Source organism: Gobio gobio (genome assembly GCF_949357685.1).
Source record: "Gobio gobio genome assembly, chromosome: 13".
Taxonomy (NCBI): Eukaryota; Metazoa; Chordata; class Actinopteri; order Cypriniformes; family Gobionidae; genus Gobio; species Gobio gobio.
The window spans coordinates 52993145-53015867 of NC_137106.1; the positions used below are offsets into that span (position 1 = coordinate 52993145).

At 38.1% G+C, this 22723-nt stretch overlaps 2 protein-coding genes across 3 annotated transcripts in view; one reads left to right on the top strand and one right to left on the bottom strand.

Annotated features, from left to right (window-relative positions):
- The window catches only part of angel1 (angel homolog 1), a 45329-nt gene extending 42144 nt beyond the window's left edge, over nucleotides 1–3185 (top strand). Inside the window, exons 11-12 of one of the 2 annotated variants that reach the window (XM_079833472.1) lie at nucleotides 1974–2136; nucleotides 2208–2433. In XM_079833472.1, the coding sequence (XP_079689598.1) occupies nucleotides 1974–2110 (137 nt within the window). In that variant the 3' untranslated portion in view covers nucleotides 2111–2136; nucleotides 2208–2433. Of the gene's footprint in view, nucleotides 1–1973 lie in introns of both variants that reach the window. The other variant, XM_079833471.1, reaches the window with a different exon arrangement.
- A 1393-nt stretch (nucleotides 3186–4578) lies between these two features.
- On the bottom strand, nucleotides 4579–22329 carry vash1 (vasohibin 1). The gene is made up of 8 exons (XM_079833474.1): nucleotides 22175–22329; nucleotides 21300–21664; nucleotides 18550–18638; nucleotides 16925–16981; nucleotides 16418–16492; nucleotides 11212–11593; nucleotides 6287–6396; nucleotides 4579–6211 (listed from the first exon to the last, which is right to left on the bottom strand). The coding sequence occupies exons 1-8, from the start codon at nucleotides 22188–22190 to the stop codon at nucleotides 6148–6150; spliced, it is 1158 nt and encodes a 385-aa protein (XP_079689600.1). The 5' UTR covers nucleotides 22191–22329; the 3' UTR covers nucleotides 4579–6147.
- Between the last annotated feature and the right edge of the window lie 394 nt (nucleotides 22330–22723).

Sequence of the window (22723 nt, forward strand, 5' to 3'; positions counted from 1 at the left end):
TGCACAAAAACTATTCTCGCCGATTCATAAAGTTATTGTAGAACCACTGTAGTGAGATGGACTTTGTAACGATGTCTTTAGTGTCTTTTAAGGGTCTTGAGAGTGAACCGTGCCATTGTGCCAATTGAGGCCTTTCAGAGCATCAGATTTACACTAAAATATCTTCATTTGTGTCTGAAGATGAACTGAGGTCTGACGGGTGCATGACAACCACCTGACAACCACCCAAAACACACAGCCAGGGCAACTGAGGAGTGGCTCCGAAGCATCTCAAGGTCCTGGAGTGGCCTAGCCAGTCTCCAGACCTGAACCCAATGGAAAATCTTTGGAGGAGCTGAGAGTCCGTATTGCCCAGCGACAGCCCCGAAACCTGAAGGATATGGAGAAGGTCTGTATGGTAGCCTGACATCGTCATACTCAATTCTAGTCAGAATTTGAGTCTGCTCCTGCTCCATTGGGCTGTGATTATGGGGCGTGTTTCAACCGAACCAGGAAAGACCTCAATTGGATAGACCTACAACCAATCAGAGCAACGGAGCGGCGCATAACGTTAGTTGTCAAATGTCAACAGAACTCAACTGCACACAGTGTTGCCAAGTCCACGGGTTGAAGCGACCCCAATTGACCTATCGGTAAGCCCCTCCCATCGAACGCCGATGAGCCAATGGCAGTTGAGTATCAGTTGCGCTGGGACGGGAAATCGGACATCTTTGGGTTTCAGCGCCATAGAGAAACATTGGAAAATCCGAAGCTCTCATCGGTTTGATGGTGTTTATGCTACACAAATGCTCAAATGTCGTGCCTGAGGCACTGTAACACTGACTCCAGCGATCCTGAGAGGATTTTCTGTTTGTCAAACTCTCATTAAGTTACGATTAAAGTTAGTAATTCCCTGCTAACGTACAAACCGACTAACTATAACTAACGGTTCTCATGCAATGGTGTAGGTCAGAGACACGAAGGTCTACATTTCAGTGCATCTCTCCATATTAAACTGATTAAATGTGACTGTATGTAATCTTACCCTGCGGAACATGAACAGTGTTGATCCTGGATGTTCATCTGCCATCGTAACAAGAGGCTTCTCCCGTTTGCATTGAGATCTGTAAACCATCGCTTCCAAATTAATCTCTCACCATATTTATTTTATTTCTGTGAGTTTAGATATGTTTAAAGGTCTGCATTATGTGTCTTATAAGGAGGACTCCTATATTGATGGGTATTATAGTCTACAGCTAGTGAAAGGAAGAGCTCGCACACAGTTTATCGGAGTTGTTTTGCAGATACAAAGTTGACCAGTTATTAACTGCACCCCCGAAAACTCATAAGCTCTGTTTAAATGTTTGTTTACTGTTAGTTGTATGAGTGTTTTTGTGTAATTTGCTGTGTGTGTTAATGGTAATGCAACGGAGAGAGAGAGTTTGTGAATGAGACGTTAATGCGCACTTCTTATGCTTTGTTTGTTCAGCTCTTACAATGATTTTTTGAGTGAAAAACGATGTAATAAACTTGATAAACCATCAGTAAAGTTTGGCCATCATTCGGACGGGGTATACGCTACAATCTGTGTCCAAACACATCTCAGGATAAGGTTTGCACACTGACCGCTGTCACTGTAAGATATAGCAACTCTGTTTGTTTGTCCGAGTTAGCAACAGTAACTAAGGGGGGCGGGGCTTACCGATAGGTCAATTGTGTGATATACAGACCCAGGAATGCGAATTTTAGCAGGCAGCCCTGCCAAAATAACACATATTTTACCCCCCAAAATGCCTTTTTTTTCCGGAGAAAATGACAGACCTCTACATGCTTTATAAGTGGGAAAACCCGCAAAATCAGCAGTGTATCAAATACTTGTTCTCCCCACTGTACATGTTTGTATTGTTTGATTGGACGGACTCTGCTGTAATCTCACGGTCACATGAGCGATGATGTGTGTGTGTGTGTGTGTGTGTGTGTGTGTGTCTGCACAGAGGGCGCTGGCGGTCTGCAGATGCTGGGCCGTCTGTCTCTGCTGTCCGAGGCGGATCTCTGGTCTCTGAGGGGTCTTCCCAACGAAACCTTTCCCTCCGATCACCTCAGTCTGCTGGTCAAGCTCCAGCTCACATGACTGTCTGACTGTAATATTTGTCAAATGTAAGGATTGTTTTCCTTAATTGCCTTATAATTGGATTTACAAATAGATGAATATTTTGTTTTCTATTCAGTAACAGAACGAGTGAATATTCTCCAGCATGGCATTTGATGCAAGGACTACGGTTGACGTTCCCAATAATTTAATCAAAATATACTTTTTGTATTTCTTGTTTTGGTTTTGAATTTCTATTTTGAACAGTCCTAAATAAAGAACTGCTGTTAGTGTAAATACTGTCCCAGTTTGAAGACGCATTTGATTTATTAAAAATGCAGATGATTCGCCTGCACCCGAATCCCAGAAATCTCTTGCCATCCTTCTGTGTAAGTCTCTGTGGTAAGCCTGTAGTATTTATTTAGATTTTAAAGTCATCAAGGTGGATTTCCCGGGAATCTGCATACTTTCATCATTAGTCTGTGTGTGTTTACATCATATTTGTTATTAAATGAAAGGTGAGGCTAGCTCTATGCAGTAGATTGAAGCCACAATGTAACGAGTTTTTTCTCAAAACGCGACTTTATTCTCAAAATTGCATTTCGACCTTTTTTTCTCTAAATTTAATGTTTAATCACAACATTTTATTTCGACTTTTTTTTCTCTCAACATGACTTTATTAATGAGTTTTTTCTCAAAACAACTTTATTCTCAACATTTTATTTCAAAATTTTTCTCGAAATTTAAAGCTTTTTCTCTAAATGACTTTATTCTCAAAATGTAACGAGTTTAATTGAATCTCTTTTTTAATGTAATCTCTTATGGAGATTTCTGTAGTCGCTGTGGCGTTCGTCATTAAATTTCTATGAAATAAACTCATTACATTTTGAGAATAAAGTCGGGTTTCGAGAAAAAACATGTACATTTTGAGAAAAAAGGTTGAAATACAATTTTGAGAATAAATTCATTCAATTTAGAGAATAAAGTCTAAATAAAATGTTGTGATTAAACTCATTAAATTTAGAGAATAAAGTTTAGAGAAAAAAAATTGAAATAAAATTGAGAAAAAACTCATTAAATTTTAAGAAAATTTTTGAAATAAAATGTTGAGAATAAAGTCATTTCGAGAAAAAACAAAAAAATTCGGGAAAAAAGTTGTTTCGAGAAAAAACTTCGGGAAAATTTCAGGGGAAAAAATTGAAATAATGTTGAGAATAAACTTTACATTTTGAGAAAAAAGGTCTAAGTAAAATGTTGAGAATAAACTCATTAAATTTTGAGCAAATTTGAAATAAAATGTTGAGAATAAACAGTCGGGGAAAAAAGTCAGGATTCGAGAAAAAAAATTGTAAATTTCGAGAATAAAGTCTAAATAAAATGTTGAGAATAAACTCATTAAATGTACAGAGTAAAGTCGTGTTTTGAGAAAAAACTCATTAAATTTTAAGAAAATTTTTGAAATAAAATGTTGAGAATAAACTCATTAAATTTTGAGAATAAAGTCATTTCGAGAAAAAACTAAAAATTTCGGGAAAAAAGTTGTTTCGAGAAAAAACTTCGGGAAAATTTCAGGGGAAAATATTGAAATAATGTTGAGAATAAACTTTACATTTTGAGAAAAAAGGTCTAAGTAAAATGTTGAGAATAAACTTTACATTTTGAGAAAATTTGAAATAAAATGTTGAGAATAAACAGTCGGGGGAAAAGTCAGGATTCGAGAAAAAAAATTGTAAATTTCGAGAATAAAGTCTAAATAAAATGTTGAGAATAAACTCATTAAATTTTGAGAATAAAGTCATTTTGAGAAAAAACTTCTGGAAAATTTCAGGGGAAAAAATTGAAATAATGTTGAGAATAAACTTTACATTTTGAGAAAATTTGAAATAAAATGTTGAGAATAAACAGTCGGGGAAAAGTCAGGATTCGAGAATTTTTTTTGTACATTTCAAGAATAAAGTCTAAATACAATGTTGTGATTAAACTCATTAAATTTAGAAAGTAAAGTCGTGTTTAGAAAAAAAACGTGTACATTTCGAGAAAAAAGGTTGAAATACAATTTTGAGAATTGAAAAGATTTGAAATAAAATGTTGTGATTAAACATTCAATTTCGAGAATAAATTTGTTTCGAGAAAACACTCGAGAAGAAAATGTAATTTGATTAATTTCGAAATAAAATGTGATTTAAACTCATTATATTTTGAGAATAACGTCGTTTAGAGAAAAAACTCGTAAAATTGCATTCCCACTGCATCTTGCTGAAATATAACTGAGGATTGCTCTGTTTGTTTCGGCCACGGTGGAGGAATCTCCATCATTTGGTGCCATGCTCTGTTCAATCATGCTCTTCAGTGGCACAATGAGAGATAGTCTTCAAAAAGTTCAGCAGCTTCACAAGCTCTTGAGGACAAAATGTTCACTTGCTGCCTAATATATCCAGTGATGAAGAGATCATTAGTGTTATTCACTTCACCGGTCATAATGTTATGCCTGATCGGTGTATATACACATTAGTTTTTATTATTGTGAGTTCTCGTCTGACACAGTAAATCATCAGCGTATCATAATGTCACGCACGCCAGAAACAACATTTCATTTGACAAAAGAATTTAATGTACATTTCAATTTCAAGTGTCACAAAAGTGTGTGAATGACATTCCAGTGGTGTGACGAAACATCTGTCAATCACGCGCAGGTTATTAATCATGTGGCAGGAAGTGTTTCTAATGCATCATGAGAACGCGAGACAGACGACCACGAGAAGATCTAACAGCACCAGCATCATCAGTTTGGCTTCAGTGTGTGTGTGTGTGTGTGTTCTATAGGAGACTCTCATCTCGCTCAACACGCTCCTCTAAAGTCAACATGAAATGATCTTCACATCCACAGCTCGTCATTTCTCCAGTCAAAGGCCTTGAGGTTTCAGACGTTTAGATGAACGATTAGGAGGACGTTTATTTCTCTAGCATATCGTGAAACATTCTCCATAAGAGCAGCAGTGTGGATTTAGTCAGTTATCGTTTCATGTTGACTTCATATGTTCTTTCAAGAGTTAAAAAATATAAAACCTAAAAACCCAAAGGGGCGAGTGCTGCATTCACTGAAGAACCGCTGGACCCTGTCTGCTGATTTACATGCTCATATCGTCCTCAGTGGTTTCAGCACAAATATCTACACTCTCAATAATAAGTGTACAAAATTTTACCTTTTAATGTACAAGTGGCCGTCACTGGGGTGGGACCCTTAAGGGGACATTTCTGTAGCTCTAAGTCAGGGCAAGTTCGGTCCTAGAGCTGATGAGAGTTTAGCTCCAACCCTACTAAACCACCACAGTATAAACTCAGGGCTCCCAGCATGCATTGCAGCATTAAGTATGTCACCATTGTTGAGATGCTGATTCTTGTGTGCGTTTACACTTTTCCCCCCTAGAATGTGTTTAAAAACCAGAATTCAGAAAGTCTGATCTGTGGCAAGAAAGTATTTTTGATGAATATTATTTATTAATATTTTTAGTTTAGCCAAACATTTTTCTTCATGTTAATTTTTGTTTATGGCTTCTTTTGATGTGAACAGATGATGTGTTTTGTTAACACTGTAACAAAAACCACAAACTCACATAAAAAGCCAAGAATCAAACTGGCCAACTATATGACACACTGATCTCCATAGTGGTGACCAAACTAAAACATCAACATCTAAACCTCTGTTAATTCTCAATAAGAGCTTCTATAGATGTCTTTCAGGGCTGGAGCCAAACTCTGCAGGACAGCGGCTCTCTAGGACCGAACTGAGGAAAACTATGGTGTAATTGTACCAATTGTGTACCTTTAAAGGTACAGGTATACGTTTTGTTCCCGAAGATTATACCTCCACTGTACCTTTTTTTTCTGAGAGTGTATATATTTTGAAAGAGAAATGTCAAGAAAGAGAATCAAGGCACTACAGACTAGCCTGTACATTAGTTAACTAGAGTTAAAGGTTAAATGCAGTGTATTTACAGATTAAATGTGAACTGGATATAAATACGATGCAGTGTTTCTAATGGTTTGAGGTGTGGACGATCCTCTTCATGAAGACTCTCTCACACCCTGATCTGGTATCCGTTCAGATCCGCCGCCGGCCCCGCCCTCTTCTCCACTGACAGCCTGTGGAAACAGCGCCACCCAGTGGTTAGAACAGCTGGTGTTTCTGAGGGTGTGCAGTGAATGATCTGTAGGTACCGTCTGTCGCTCTGGCTGTTCTTGCGCATCGGGCTGCCCGGGTTCCTCAGCGGAGATCCCACATCCTTCCTCCGGTCTCTAGAGGGCGACGGCGGAGCGGCTTTACCGATCTGAAACACAACAGCCTCACATATCACAGGAAATATGGAACAGTTGATTGAAACTAACAAGAGTATCATATTTGATACATCAGACGGTTACGCTTCATATAGTCTGATAAAGTGAGAATATTGAGGACAAACAGCTCAGTTTTATTCAGAGGCTCAAACTGAACAAAAATATGCAGTTTTCAAACATATGATGCAATACAATAAAATAATGATTGACAGATGAACTAATAAACCTGATGATCATAATTTGATACACATGATTTTATAATAAACGATGATGGGTAATCAAATAAAGCTCAGTTGAAATATTACTAACAATATCAAAGTTATTCTATAATCAGGTCAGATTTGACAGCAGAAAGAGACGTGAAGCTGGAGGACGTTTGTGCTTTTACTTGGAGTTCACAGAGAGAACACATTATTATTATCATAGCATATTATTATCACAAAAAACCCTCATTGGTGCGTATGTTACTGATTTTCACAGGCATCAAACATTTGCTTCTTAACAGGTTAGGCTGGTTTTTAGGCAGTATGAAAGCTTATTTCCTAGGTAATAAAAAAATAAAAACGATTCTCACAATTCAGACACCTTTTTTTCAGAATTGTGAGATATAGACTTGCGATTGAGTATCGTAAACCATCTTCCAAACTATGTTTTGGTTCACTCTAAATCACTGTCACGTTTATGTTCAGTTTGTTTAATTTTCATGGACTCTAATGCCCAGTTCACACTGCCCGATTTTGACTCGCCGACAGGTTTTGCGAAATTGCAGACAAATGTCCTAAATCATAGGCCAACATTTTTTGAGAATAAAGTCGTGTTTCGAGAAAAAACTCATTCAATTTAGAGAATAAAATCTAAATAAAATGTTGAGAATAAACTCATAAAATTTTGGGAATAAAGACTAAATAAAATTTTGAGAATAAACTCATACAATTTTGAGAATAAAGTCGTGTTTCGGGAAAAAACTTGTTAAATTTCGAGAAAAAAGGTCCAAATACAATTTTGAGAATAAAATCATTACATTTCGAGAAAAATGTGAAATAAAATTTTGAGAATAAACTCAAACTAAAGTCGCGTTTCAAGAAAAAAACTCGTTAAATATCGAGAATAAAGTCTAAATAAAATGTTGAGAATAAACTCATTAAATTTCGAGAATAAAGTCGTGTTTAGGGAAAAAACTTAAAATTTCCAGAGAAAATGTGAAATAAAATGTTGAGAATAAACTCATTAAATTTCAAGAATAAAGTCGTGTTTCGAGAAAAAAACTCGTTAAATATCGAGAATAAAGTCTAAATAAAATGTTGAGAATAAACTCGTTAAATATCGAGAATAAAGTCTAAATAAAATGTTGAGAATAAACTCGTTAAATATCGAGAATAAAGTCTAAATAAAATGTTGAGAATAAACTCGTTAAATATCGAGAATAAAGTCTAAATAAAACGTTGAGAATAAACTCATTACAATTGGGGAATAAAGTCTAAATAAAACGTTGAGAATAAACTCATTACATTTGGAGAATAAAGTCGTATTTCAAGAAAAATAATTACATTTCGAGAAAAAATTTGAAATAAAATGTTGAGAATAAATTTCGAGAGTAAAGTCGTGTTTCAAGAAAAAACATTACATTTTTAGAATAAAGTCGTGTTTCGAGAAAAAACTCGTAAAATGTAGAGAAAAAAAGTCCAAATAAAATGTTTTATAAAACAAATGCCCAAAATCATAGGCAAATCGGTGCTCGTGCATTGAATTATAAACAACTTGTATACTGGAATAACCTCATCTACCTTCTTCTCCCCTTGGACTAAGCATTACAGAATACCGTACCGAAAAGAAAGGATTATAATTATCCGACATTTGTTAGTTCTTGTCTTTTGTGCCCCTCACTATGGACCTGCCCGCTGTACAACTCCTGAGCCCGGGGAATATTCCCAGGACTTTCCGATCTGGCATTCCTAACGCACTATGACGACCATTTGCTCAGTGTCTTCCTCCATACCAGCCTGAGCGAGCAGGTGAAGGAACACCTACCAGCGAACGATCCCTGTGAGGACTTCACCATCTATGTGGAGTGGGTGCTGGTGCATAATGGACTGGATTTCGTCATCGGCCCTGAGGAGGACACCAGTCCAACTCCCAACCCAGAGTCCGGCCGGACACCACCATGTAAGATGGACACACACCTGAGCCCACCGCAGATGGACAGCCAGCGCCAGAAGGAGCGACTGAGTACACATCTGCGAGCCGGCCACATCGTCCATCGCCGTGGGAGTTTTAGTGGAGATCGAGGGAATGGAGTTGAGCCCCACTGTGAGGAGTTGTTGGACTCTATGGACTGTTTTTTTGATTTTGGAAAGAATGACCCGAATCAGACTTGTCATATCCAGATCTCAGAATCCCGCCAAGCCTCCCTCTCCAGACCTCAGCCAGTCCTTCTACCCAGACTCCTCTGTCCCCAGTCAGCCCCTCTGTTTTGCTCCTCCCTCCCTTGTCTCCACCAGGGAGCATCAGGCTTACGGCTCCACCCGGCTCCCTCGGCCTTCTGGCCTCACCTCGGTCAGACACCACAACGGACCTATGAGACGTTTCTCCACTCCTACAGCTCCGTCTGGCTCCACCCTACCTCCAGCATCCCCTCAACCCTCAGTGGCTCCGGGTTCCACCTCTGCCCTCCGGTTCCCCGGTTGTCGCTGCAATTTCATCATGTCCTCCGAGACCTACAGCTTCGTTCCGGAACATCGGCATCTCCGTCTGCGCAATCCCTGCCATGCCTCCTTTCACCTTCAATGCGGCAGTGGGTTTCCATCTTGAGTGGACTTTGGGATTCCACCTGGCTCTTCCCACCATCTGCACCACCCTAATCTCTTCTACTGGGACTTCCTCCTTCACCAGCCCTTTGTTTGCCCCCTGAACCACCTCCTCAGCCACTTTACGGCACAAGGCCATGCCTTTGCTCAAGTTTCCCGCCACTCATCAATTTCCATGGACACTAATCTATCATCACAGCTGTCTGTCATTTAGTTCATCACCATGTGTTGCTCACCTTCACTTAGTCATTGTCCTTTATTGTAAAATGTTGAGAATAAACATTACATTTTGAGAATAAAGTCGTGTTTCGAGGAAAAACTTTACATTTCGAGAAAAAATTCGAAATAAAATGTTGAGAATAAAATTTAGAATAAAGTCATTTCGAGAAAAAAATCATTAAATTTTGAGAAAAAAGGTCGAAGTACAATTTTGAGAATAAAGTCTAAATAAAATGTTGAGAATAAAATCATAAAATTTCAAGAATAAAGTCGTGTTTCGAGAAAAAACTAAATTTCGAGAAAAAATTTGAAATACAATTTTGAGAAAATCATAAAATTTCGAAAATAAAGTCTAAATAAAAGGTTGAGAATAAAATCATAAAATTTCAAGAATAAAGTCGTGTTTCGAGAAAAAAAAAATACAAATACAATTTTCCCGCCTCTCATCATTTTCCATGGACACTAATCTATCATCACAGCTGTCTGTCATTTAGTTCATCACCATGTGTTGCTCACCTTCACTTAGTCATTGTCCTTTATTGTTTGTATGCTTATGTTTTGCATCTTGGATAAATAAATAACTATTATATTGAAATTACACCATCTACCTTCTTCTTACCTTGCACTAAGAGTTACAATCACTATAGTAAGCCTATAATAATCATTTATATTTTAGAGCTGTCAGGACGGATTTAACAGGAACTGCTTATTTCAGGAACTGTTTTACCATTACAATTTTCTTAAAACTGCGTTTGAAAATACATGTTCTATATTCTTGACGTGTTTAATAACAGTTTTAAAGACATTCCATGTTTCAAAGTTTAAACTTCTTTTATGGAATTATTTTTCTATCTTTATTAAAGGGTTAGTTCACCCAAAAATGAAAATTCTGTCATTAATTCCTCACCCTCATGTGGTTGGACACCCGTCAGACCTCCGTTCATCTTCAGACACAAATGAAGATATTTTAGTGTAAAGCTGATGCTGAGAAAGGCTTCAGATAGGCCTCCATTGGCATTCAGTACATTTACACTCACAAGACCCATAAAAGACACTAAAACGTCGCTACAAAGTCCATCTCACCACAGTGACTCTACAATAACTTTACGATGCGACGACAATAGTTTTTGTGCGCAAAAAAAATTCAAAATAACACCTTTATCCAGCTTGTTCTTGTCTTCCGTGTGTGTCTCCACGACGCATGCGCGAGAATATGAGCAGATCCGGCGTTCGGACACATGACCCAGAAGAGATTTGTTTACGAGCAGAGGAAGACGCGCGTATCTCAGCTGTTGAATTCTACACTGATCGTGCTTTAGGTCTCGGTGTAGTTCTCAAAATGGGGCTTAAGTGTGTATTTCATGGATTCCCGAACGCCGGATCTGCGTCATATTTTCACGCATGCGTCGTGGAGACACACACGGAAGACAAGAACAAGTTGGATAAAGGTGTTATTTTGATTTTTTTTGCGCACAAAAACTATTGTCCTCGCATCGTAAAATTATTGTAGAGTCACTGTGGTGAGATGGACTTTGTAATGACGTTTTTAGTGCCTTTTATGGGTCTTGTGAGTGTAAATGTACTGAATGCCAATGGAGGCCTATCTGAAGCCTTTCTCAGCATCAGCTTTACACTAAAATATCTTCATTTGTGTCTGAAGATGAACGGAGGTCTGACGGGTGTCCAACCACATGAGGGTGAGGAATTAATGACAGAATTTTTGGGTGAACTAACCCTTTAACTTGTTTTGCAAAACAATGTCGTAGTAAAGCATCTCATCCGTACCTTCAGCCTCATATCCCGGGTGTGTCTCTCCAGCTCTTTCCTCAGCTCTTCTTTGGACAGCTTATCCACGTCCAGCACCGAATGCTTCCACTCGATCTGCTCCACGCTGTGGGGGTCATGTGACACGTAATGCCCAATCTTGACTTTGCACAGTGTGTGCCAGTAGCCCCGATAGGCCGCCTGGAACTGGTGCAGGAGGTCGCTGAGCGTCCGGCTCTCCAGCGGTTTGTACATCAGGTCCCCGCGGCGGCTGATGCCCAGGGCCCCGAAGCGGCCCCCGCTGTGCACGCCCAGCACAATGTGACGGAAATGACTCCCTGAGAAGTGTGTTTTAAAGCTGAGAGGAAACCGCTCAACGCTCGGCATGCTGTTGGTGAGGTAACTGACAGGCCAGCTGAGTTAAGTGATATATTCAACAGATTATCAACAAGTACAGGAGAAGAGTTGAAGTGAAACTTTCAAAATGCATGATTCATCTGTGTATATATTACTGGTCAAAAGCAGGGCTTAAAAACGGAAAAAAAATATCAATGGGTTCACTCCGAGCAGAATCGATATTATAGCGTTTCCGTTTTTGCATTCCTCAATAAACATTACTGTTCCGAAAACGGTTTGATTTGAAAAAATACCGGTTAATAACGTTATTTTAATTTAGCCTACACTTTAAACAAATATGTATAAATAGACTTATTTTCACTCAATAATAATATAACGCATGTTAATTAAACTTGCATATTTATTTCATAACATTTTTAAAACCACAACAGAAATACATGCATTAATTACAAAGCATAAACAGCGGACCTGTTTTAATGGAGCGTTAGACAATCGAAAGTGGCCTCTTATGCCTATTTCTTTTCAGAAGAGTGATAACATTCTTTGTACATAACTTTTTTTCAACACGACTTGTTTTAAAAATTGCATGAATAAAGAATAAATAAACTGGATAACCATTGCTCTTTTAATGCTGGTAATTTCAAAGCAAACACTGCGCAACACATCTGCATCCCATAATCAAATTCAGTCTTAAAGCTTGATCATTTAATGCAATATAACATACCATTTAAAACGAAGCATCAACCGTCTATAGAAAACATTGACCTGTATTGGCAATCTGAAAGACTATAGGAAAAATGTTTGATAGATGCTATAGCCTATACTTGGACAGGCTTAAACGGAATCCATAAACTAGCCTAAATCAGACTATTTGAGCTTAAAGTCCGTACTGCTTATTTAAACTTACGTAAAGAATGTCCTCCAATACCTGCGCTTTCATTGATGACCTCAGCGGTGAAAGAAATGTACTTGAGGCGTGTAAATGCGCGCTCACACTGACTTGCGTTACCGTAGATTCATAGATGACATTTCACTCTCGCTTCATCCGTCACATCACATGCTGGAGCTACTCTATTCATGATTGGTCACTGCCAGATTAAAATATTAAAGAGAACGATAAAATAACGTTATTAACCGGTTAATGGTCATTTCAAATTAACGTTTCTGTTCAGAACGATTCAAATTGATTTTGATTTCGTTTTCGTTTCTCTTCCTCTTAAAATTTCGTTTGTTTCCGGTTTTCATTTTCGTTCCTTGAACCGGTTCAGAGCCCTGGTCAAAAGTATACACTGTAAAAAAAATATGGCCGTAGTGTCCGTGACGTCACTCATAGGATTCTGAAGAGCAGTTTTGAAGCATAAAGTCGGGTCGAGCTGGCCGTCGCCATCTTGTCACTCCCAGATAACAGAAAATGGGCAAAGAGGCGGGACGTGGGCGGAGCTGAGGTGACGTGATGACTACGGGCGTTTTCACACATGAAAGTCCGCACCAAGGTCCGAACCGAAGTTCATCTTTTGATAAATTTTATACATTCGGTTAGTTTTGGTTTGGTTTCACATTGCAGTTATGTGAGTGCACTAAAGAACTGTAAATGACACACTTGAGTCCACTCGTCTTCATCATATGGGCGGCATCTGGACATTGATTGGTTTGTAAACGGACGTGCGTCTGGCGACAAGAGTGAATGAACGGACGCATATCGTTGCCACTATTGAACACTGCGCATTGCTTGACTATTTTTTATTCGTTAAGTTTAAAAGTGGACATTTCAAGCTTTATATACACATATTTCTCATGTTTGTGAGACGAGTATCTGCTGAGTTTCTGTTTATTTGAGACGCTCCAGTTCATGTGTAAAGCATGTGATCGCTCCCGTGATTATTGTCTGCTAGACTATTTGCTTATTATTTATTAAATCCAGGCAATTATCTGATTAAACGTCGATTAAAATTAAGATACAATTTATACAAAACGAAATTCACATTAAAGAAAGGCTTTCTAAGCAAAATCATACAAAATTTCGTTCAAAATTATTTCTGACCTTCTGTCTTCTGACATATTGCGCATTTTTTCACTTTTCATAATCAATGTAGCCTAGATTGAATTTAAATAACATTATAATATTTAAACATAAACAGGAACTTCCTGTAAATGTTCTGAAAGTCCGAACAATACAGAAAATGCTTTCACACTAGAAACAAACCAAACCTTTGTTCAGTTTAATCTGGATCGAGACGACCTCTTTTCGTCGGACCAAATTTCGTCTGTTTGGTCCAGATCGTGGTACGGGGAGGTTTCACACCTGTATTTTGATTCGGACCAAACTGAAAAGTCCGAAAATCCGGACCAAACAAGGTAGGTGTGAAAACGCCCTAACAGACAGCAGACAAACGGCAATCCACCTGTCACTCAAAGTGGCCACGCCCTTAATTATGCAGAACTTTAAGGCTTTATATAATGTAAATGAATGAGTTATAAAATAATTCCCCCCCTCACAGTCGTCATGAAGGGCAACATTAGCCATACAGACCAAAAGCACAGTTTGTCCCAGACTGTAAACATGTGTTCTTCTGCTGTAAAGTTGGCCATTTTAACATGAGCTCAATGAGATTCTGCTCCTTCTGGAGTCTGCCTCTAGTGGCCAGTCCATGAACTGCAGTTTAACTCACTTCCGTATCGGCTTCAAGAGAAACAGCGGGAGGAGCCGTTTTGGAATAATTAAGATTTTTGTTCAAATGTTGTTAAAATATGTCTCTTCACCAAGGCTGCATTTATTTGATAGTAAAAACAGTGAAATATTATAACAATTCAAAATTACTGTTTTCTATGTAAATATTTTTTAAACTGCAATTTATTCCTATGATCAAAGCTGAATTTTCAGCATCATTACTCCATCCCACATCCATTACTCCATCCTCTTGTTGCCTACATAACTCTGTCATTAAAATGTTTAGAACATTACTAGAAGACCAAACTGCATCCTGATTGTATTTTAATCATCCAGCAGCATAAAATATTCATAGACCTATCTCAAATCCTCAATTTATGCCAGCAATTTAGAGTTTGAATCAGATTTAGGTCTTAGATTGCTCTTGTCAAAGTTCAACCATCTGACGGTGGTTGCATCTCTCTTCTAGTAATATTAGATTTTAGCGCCCCCTTTGACCCCAAAGATCATGTCATTCCCTCGGGCAGATTATTATATTAGATTTGTGGACCAGCACTAAGATTGTCTGGTTGCTACCACTTTGTTTGTGTGAAAGAGGAAGTGTCAAGTCTGGCACAAATGAAGTATGGACTATGGAGTGCCACAAGGCTCTGTATTAGGCCCTCTGTCGTTTTCATTATACATGCTTCTGTGTTAATAATATTAAAGGTGCCCTAGATTGAAAAATTTAATTAACCATGGCAAAGTTGAATAACAAGAGTTCAGTACATAGACATCACATACAGTGAGTCTCAAACACCATTGCTTCCTCCTTCATATGTAAATCTCGTACGTGAAAAGGTTCTGCAGGTATTGTGAAGAAACAAGTCAAGCGAGGATAGCGAAAATGGCAGATCATGGGTATAAATGTTATGTTCCAGGCTGTGCAGGGGGCGTTCATACCCTTCCCATAGAACAAAACTGTCAACAGGCATGGTTGATGTTTATCTATAACCGGATACTGCAACAATTTAATTCAAAGTTGTTCGTTTGCTAGGCCCGTTTCACCACGGACAGCTTTTCTAACCTGGGACAATATCAAACCAGCTTCGCTAAGCGTCTGAAACTGGAGAAGCGGCAATTCAAACTATATTCCCACAAGCAGTAAGTAGTGATTTTATCCACTTATTGACTGTCTAAACAATTTCTGATTAAATTGAAAGTTTCTTAGTGAGACAACATTAACGATAATATCCCCTGTGTTGTCTAGATCCAACGCAAGATGCTAGTACAGTAACTAGCATATGACAAACAGTATGACAAATGACAAAGGTTAATATTATTTCCTGCCAGTGTTGTCATATAAATCTACAAAATACAACCGTAGATACATATGGCAATCCCTTTTGTCGGATAGAATTATAATTTAGCCTATATTTCATCAACAACACATAACTCAACTACGTTAGTTTAGATGCTTATAGCTCACTTGAGCCTTCTAGCTAACATCACCTTCTCCACCACTTAAGTCGAAACGATACGTCATTTGACAAGGCATCTAGTCCATTTGTTAAAAAAACCTTTACTGTGCTGTACAAACAGCATATTCACGTGCTACCCAGTTCGCTGTTTAGAGTTCAAAGTGACTCAAAGTGAAGAAGTTATCGTTGTAAAATCATACGGTGACGCAATACAATGCTAAAAACAAAGTTGTGACTGCGACGTGTAAAGTTAATGTTATATGCTAGTAATCGTTTAGGCTGAAGTTATAGTACTGACGTACTTGCAGGTTCTTACTCAAAATAAAGACTAAATGTACCACTCAGAAGCGTCCATTTACAATCTCAAAACAATTGGCTGTTCCTCAAAATCTGCATCTTCGTCAGAAACAGGATCAAACATATAAGGTTGGACGCATAATCTCTCCATTGTCATGACGGACAGTGTAGATCTGTTTGCAGCTACTGAAATGAGCCGCGCAGTGAAACAGCCAATCAGAGCTGAACTCCACATTAATATTCATGACCCTTCCAAATAAGGCAATTCATTCTAGGGACAATTTCTAGGGTTGTGAAACCGTTTCTGGACAATGTTTGCCCTTAAATAAGTCACATACCCTAGAAATCAGAGAACAATTTAAAATATTGTTTCAACTCATTCTAGGGCATCGTTAATATATTCAATCCAGATTTCAGTGAATTCCAAAGTGAAGGAAAAGGATACATGCCGAGGATAACGGCTTCCAAACATTTGATTGGTAGAGATTCTCTTGTCATTTCCTTGGCAATGTCCATTAATCTGAGGAACAAAATGTAGATAATAATGCAACGAGTCTTAAATGAAAATGACTGCACTATTCTGCTCACAAACATAGTATTAGTATTAAATCATGAATATTGTGCAGGTACAGAGATATAGTCTGGGTTATTTACAATTAGCTGTAACAGACTGCGTCTATTGAAATAGTGAAATTAGATTTTTTTTTAAATCTGATGTCATTATTAAAGCCAAATCGTGTCTTCTACTCAGAGCTACATGTTTTTTGACAAAACATAATAACATCATTGTTTTTTGACTAATTATGCCCTGATATGGTTTGGAAATATGTTTAGTCCCATGTTTTGTAATATGTAAATTACAATGTTGCATCCTTTTTGCTACCGAAATTCAAATTCAGGCATTGAATTGATTGACACAACTCTTACGAGCAGATGTGTGCACTGGACTTACGCTGTGAGCGGCCTGCTCTTCTTGATCTCGAAGAACTGTGTTCCAGTGTGATTGTATCTGACAGACAATGTTAAGCACAGAACTATATAAAGTCAGCCACATCAGCAGTTCATCTACAACAGAACAATGAGCATTCATCACTGATCAAATGTGATGCACAGCAATTTCCAGGACAATCACATGATAATCCGAGACCGCCTGTAACGCTGAGGGAGAGCTAAAAATAAAGTCACAAACTAACTTAAAATATCAGAGAGACATGGAACAGGAGCAGAACTGAAAACACGGAGGAACAAAACTGAGCACATCAACGCAATATTAGGAAGGTGTTCATAATGTTATGCCTGATCGGTGTGTATATATTAGGGATGCCACAATTCTCAATATAATATTGAACCGTTCGGTACGGCCTTCACGGTTCAATACGCGCCTGTGAATTGCGTTTTTTCGGTTTTGCATTTAATTAAGTATTTTTCTACAAATTCTATCATTTGCCTCCATCCCATAATACTGAACAACGCGACACACATTCACATCACAGGTTAGTGGTGGAGTTATACTCACAGCACACTAGAGTTATTCACAATCACCAAAGTTCATTATTTGCATGCATTTTAAAGCTTGGCCGGCGTGTGCGCGGTTTTGACATGCGCTTCTCAGAGCGCGCGCACTAAACGCCTATCAAACACGCGATTACTGAACTAAGTCGTCTTACTGCGCTAATACTGTCAAATACACACAAGGTTAACATAAACACAGTCGGTTATGTCTAAAGTGAAAGTAAAATCGGTGTGTGTGTATATTAGATGCGTGCAGGTCTTACATTGACAGCGGCGCAGCCTATAGTGAACACACCGTCCTTAAAGGGACAGTTCACCTCTAAAATGATGTCATTATTTACTCACTCTAATATTGTTCCAAACCTGTATTCATTTCTCATTTTTGAGTGAACTATCCATTTAATGTTAATACAACAACAAAAGACAGAGAAAATCACTCACTGATCTTGACTGAAGAACTTTAATACAGTAGCTTTAATAAGAATCAATGTATATTTTATAGTGAAGTCTATGTAGTGTTTTATTTTTACATTTATTAATTCAATTTCATACTTAAATGTTGCTGTACAGCTCTGAGCTGCCAGTGTAAATCTTTATATATATATATATATATATATATATTTATATATATATATATATATATATATATATATATATATATATATATATATATATATATATATATATATATATATATATATATATATATATATATATATATATATATATATATATATATTTTATATTACACAATACACTAGGAATGTGTACAAGGTTTTTTTTTAAGTAAAGTTTTAAGTTTAAGTAAGGTTTTTCAATTATTTTAAGTAAAATAAAGAAAGAGTATTGCAATTAAAAATAGTCTTTTTTCTCCTTAACCTCTTGCTGTTCCTGTCGCTTAAGAATAGAATAGCAAAAAACTGATGTGACAAGCCATCAGAACCAAACCGAAAACCGTGGTTAAAAACCGAGGTGTGTATTGAACCCTGGACTAACTGTTTTGTTGCATCCCTAGTATATATATATATATGAGTAGGAAGATGATTTCCTGAAGTGAAAGGATACTGCAAGTCCCTGATGTATCTCTGAATGGCTTCCAGGCGATGAGGAACGCTGCTGCTGGCCTGGAAGGTAGGCACACTTGGTACTGGAATCTACAGAGGCACAGAAGAGTAACAGCCATAACATTATCACCATCACTGGGACCAATAACAGGCCAGGCTGATCATTCAGTGTCAATGGATAATAAACATTGTATTTTTGTGCTGTATATATCAGTCGAGCAGTAACAGTGTCACTGTGCAGCTCAACTCACTGGATACTGATTAGATGCATCTGATTCGATCAGTCTACAAGGGATGAATTAAAGGAATACAGTCAGCAAGATATCAGTCTATAAACCGCTGATACATCACTGATACCACTATAGAGGTCACACACAAACAAGCTGCTTTTGATCACTTCCGCTTCCGTTGTCCTGAAGTCAAGGGGTTTCTGGATAAATGCCTGAAATAAGATCTGTGCTCAACAGCTCATGATATTCTCATGTTTTACTCTACACTCTCAGAAATAAAGGTACAGTGGAGGTACAATTTTGTCCCTATACAAAACGTATACCTGTTCATTTAAAGCTACACAATTGGTCCAATTACACCATTGTTTTCCTCACTCAGAGCAGAAGTTCGGTCCTAGAGAGCCGCTGTCCTGCAGAGTTTGGCTCCAGCCCTGAAAGACATCTATAGAAGCTCTTATTGAGAATTAACAGAGGTTTAGATGTTGATGTCACCGTTATGGAGATCAGTGTTTCCTTTAGTTGGCCAGTTTGACTCTTGACTTTTTAGTTTGTGGTTTTTGTTACAGTGTTAACAACACACATAAAACAAAAATGTTTGACTAAACTCATCGCTGACTAAAAATATTAATAAATAATAATAATATTATTAATAAATAATATGCCACAGATCAGACTTTCTGAATTCTGATTTTTAAACACATTCTAGGGGGAAAAAGTTTAGACGCACACAGATATCAAGAATCAGCATCTCAACAATGGTGACACACTTAATGCTGCAATGCATGCTGGGAGCCCTGAGTTTATACTGTGGTGGTTTAGTAGGGTTGGAGCTAAACTCTCATCAGCTCTGGGACCAAACTTGCCCTGACTTAGAGCTACAGAAATGTTCCCTTAAGGGTCCCACCCCAGTGACGGCCACTTGTACATTAAAAGGTTCCATTTTGTACTCTTATTTTTGAGAGTGCATGACATAAAATACATCATAATACCCCCTTGATATTGCTTTAAAGCTTTCTCTTGCCAAGTGTCTAAATGAGAGTTTTAAAACAATCGGAATTCATGGTTAAAAACTACATTACCCATGATGCTGTGCAGAAAATTCCACCAATCAGAGCGTTGGAACAAGAAAAACGCCATGAATTACTCAGAATGACATAATCGAGTCTATTAAAATACTAACATGTTTGTATATAATATATATTAGCCTGTCAAGCAATTAATCGTAATGAATGCATCCAAAATAAAAGTTTGTGTTTACATACTGTGTATGATTATCATATATATTTGAATACACACATGTATACATTTAAGAAATATTTGCATACTGTATTATTATATATGAATATTTTATATATAAATATAAGACAATTTTCTGAAATATATAGAGGTGTGTGTATTCAAATATACACAGTACACACACATATATTATGTAAACACAAACTTTTATTTTGGAATGCGATTAATTTAAAACGAGTAGTTTTATATTTCTCCGTCTTCTTATAATTCACAGTCTTGCACTTTTGTCTGATTTTAAAAATATTTTTTTGCCTCAAATCAAAGTTTGTAATGTTGTGATTCTCCTTGGTTGTTTCAGTTCATGGCTTATAACGCTGTAACCAAATCTTTATTGAAATCCCTATGGGAGAAATGAACGGGGAAAAAATACTTCCACATATTTTTCTCACAAATCTCACAATTCAGACTTTTTTCTCATAACTCTGAATTGTGAGAATCCATGGCGGAAACAAGTTTCCAAACCCTACACTCTCAACAAAAAAAAGTACAAAATTATACCTTTTAGGGTACAAGTGGCCGTCACTGGGGTGGTACTCTTAAGGGGTCAGGGGTCGGCAAGTTAGATCCTAGAGAGCTGATGAGAGTTTAGCTCCAACCCTACTAAACCACCACAGTATAAACTCATGGCTCCCAGCATGCATTGCAGCATTAAGTATGTCACCATTGTTGATATGCTGATTCTTGTGTGCGTCTAAACCTTTCCCCCCTAGAATGTGTTTAAAAATCAGAATTCAGAAAGTGACAAGAAAGTATTGTTGCTGAATATTATTTATTAATATTTTTAGTCAGTGATGAGTTTAGTCAAACATTTTTCTTCATGATAATTTGTGTTTATGGCTTATTTTGATTTGAACAGATTATGTGTTTTGTTAACACTGTAACGAAAACCACAAACTCACATAAAGAGTCAAACAGGCCAACTAAAGGAAACATTGATCTCCATAATGGCGACCAAACTAAAATATCAACATCTAAAGCTCTGTTAATTCTCAATAAGAGCTTCAATATTGGTCATTAACATTCCCCAAGGAACAAAATTGTACCTCCACTGTACCTTTTTTTTCTGAGAGTGTGGGAGAAATGAACGGGAAAAAAAAATACTTTTTTCTCATAATTCTGAATCCGTGGCGGAAGCAAGTTTCCAAACCCCACAGGCATGTTCTGCCGATCAGAAGAAGACTGTCTGGCTGTTTTGACATTGATTTGGTGGCAGTGAAAGCTCTACCTTGGGCAGGTCGCTGGTTCCCCGGATCCTCCTGCCCAGCGCTTCTCCATCCGGGTGGATGCGGGCCACATGCCGCCACATCTGCTCCCAGGTCTCCTGGTTTATGGGCAGCCCACCCCGATTAATGATGAAGGGGATCCCGCCATCCCTCTGATCTTCTCCATCATCCTCCTGTTCCTCGTCCCGCTCCTCCACTCCATCCAGACTGAAAGCGGTCCTCAGCATCTTCAGCCCGGCGGAAGGGCACGGCTGGCCCAGACAAGTCCTGATTCCTGATTGGCTGTGGACGACTTTCCTCGGAGAAGAGCCGGGATGGAGCGTCCCGCAGCAGGACACCGGCATGGGTGGACCAATGGCCTCGCCTTCTTAAAAGTACAGTTTAGAGACCCAGCTAACAAAATATATCCTATGAACGCTTCGTTAACGTTCCCATTAGGTTATGAAAACAATGCTTTTCTTGGTTTTATGGTCGTTAACATTATGGGAATGGTGCTTTTTAGCTTTAAGTTTTAGAAAAAAGAGAACATTATTAAAGACCAGATCACTACGTTACTGGAAGAACGTTGCGCGAACGTTGTCGGAACGTTGTGAGAAGGTTCTCGATCCAGCTGGGGTGTCCGAACAAACACTGACCCCCAGCCAAAACTCTGTCAACATATATTAACCAGCATAATAATCCCATTAAAATACAAATCTGAACCCTTTTGCTCTTAAAATCAGTCCAGAAATACCATTAAACTGACTATATGCTGACCACAGACTGATTTAGCACAAAAACCATCGCGTTAGAAGATAAATAAACAGCATTTAAAGAGATTTAAATGCAATACGGAGAATACAGGTCACGTGGATGCGTTAAATACCGGTATATGTACCGGAAATCTGCAGCATTATAGACAATGAGGCTGCAGACGCTCCTCTGACGTCACTACATCACGCGTTTAAATACCGCACGATTCGGTACGATCGGTTTCCGTGTTCAGCTTCTTCATTCTGTGTCGGTGTTCTGTCCGAGCCATCGCCCTGTCGGAACACAGATCCCGTTACACGGCGCTCATTGTGATGCCCGAATCACGAACGGCTCGTTGTTTTGAATCGTTTGATCCATTGAATGATTCGGGCGAACCGATTCGCGAATCATTTCTAGATCACTTTGTGTATGGGTCAGAGTAAAACTGAGATTAAAACAATACTGTTGAATTTAGAAATAATACCGTTAATAATTGGCGTTGTTTTTATTGGTTATGAATTACTGAGGATGTTCGTAATAATAATGTTATACGGTTACACAGCACCGGACGCTTCTATATAACATAATAATGCACACGTAGTGTTTCACAACAACTTTACATCAACACTAAAGTCGAATTAGACGCGGAAACTGCTGTGGGCTCTTTTGAGCGGTGACTCGGTTGTGAACCAGT

Coding starts and splice junctions, on each gene's coding strand:
- vash1 (XM_079833474.1), bottom strand. Junction 16,493..16,924: donor AAGAGCAGGCCGCTCACAGC/GTAAGTCCAGTG, acceptor TTTGTTCCTCAG/ATTAATGGACATTGCCAAGG. Junction 11,594..16,417: donor GAAGCCGTTATCCTCGGCAT/GTATCCTTTTCC, acceptor CTGGCCTGTCAG/TTACCTCACCAACAGCATGC.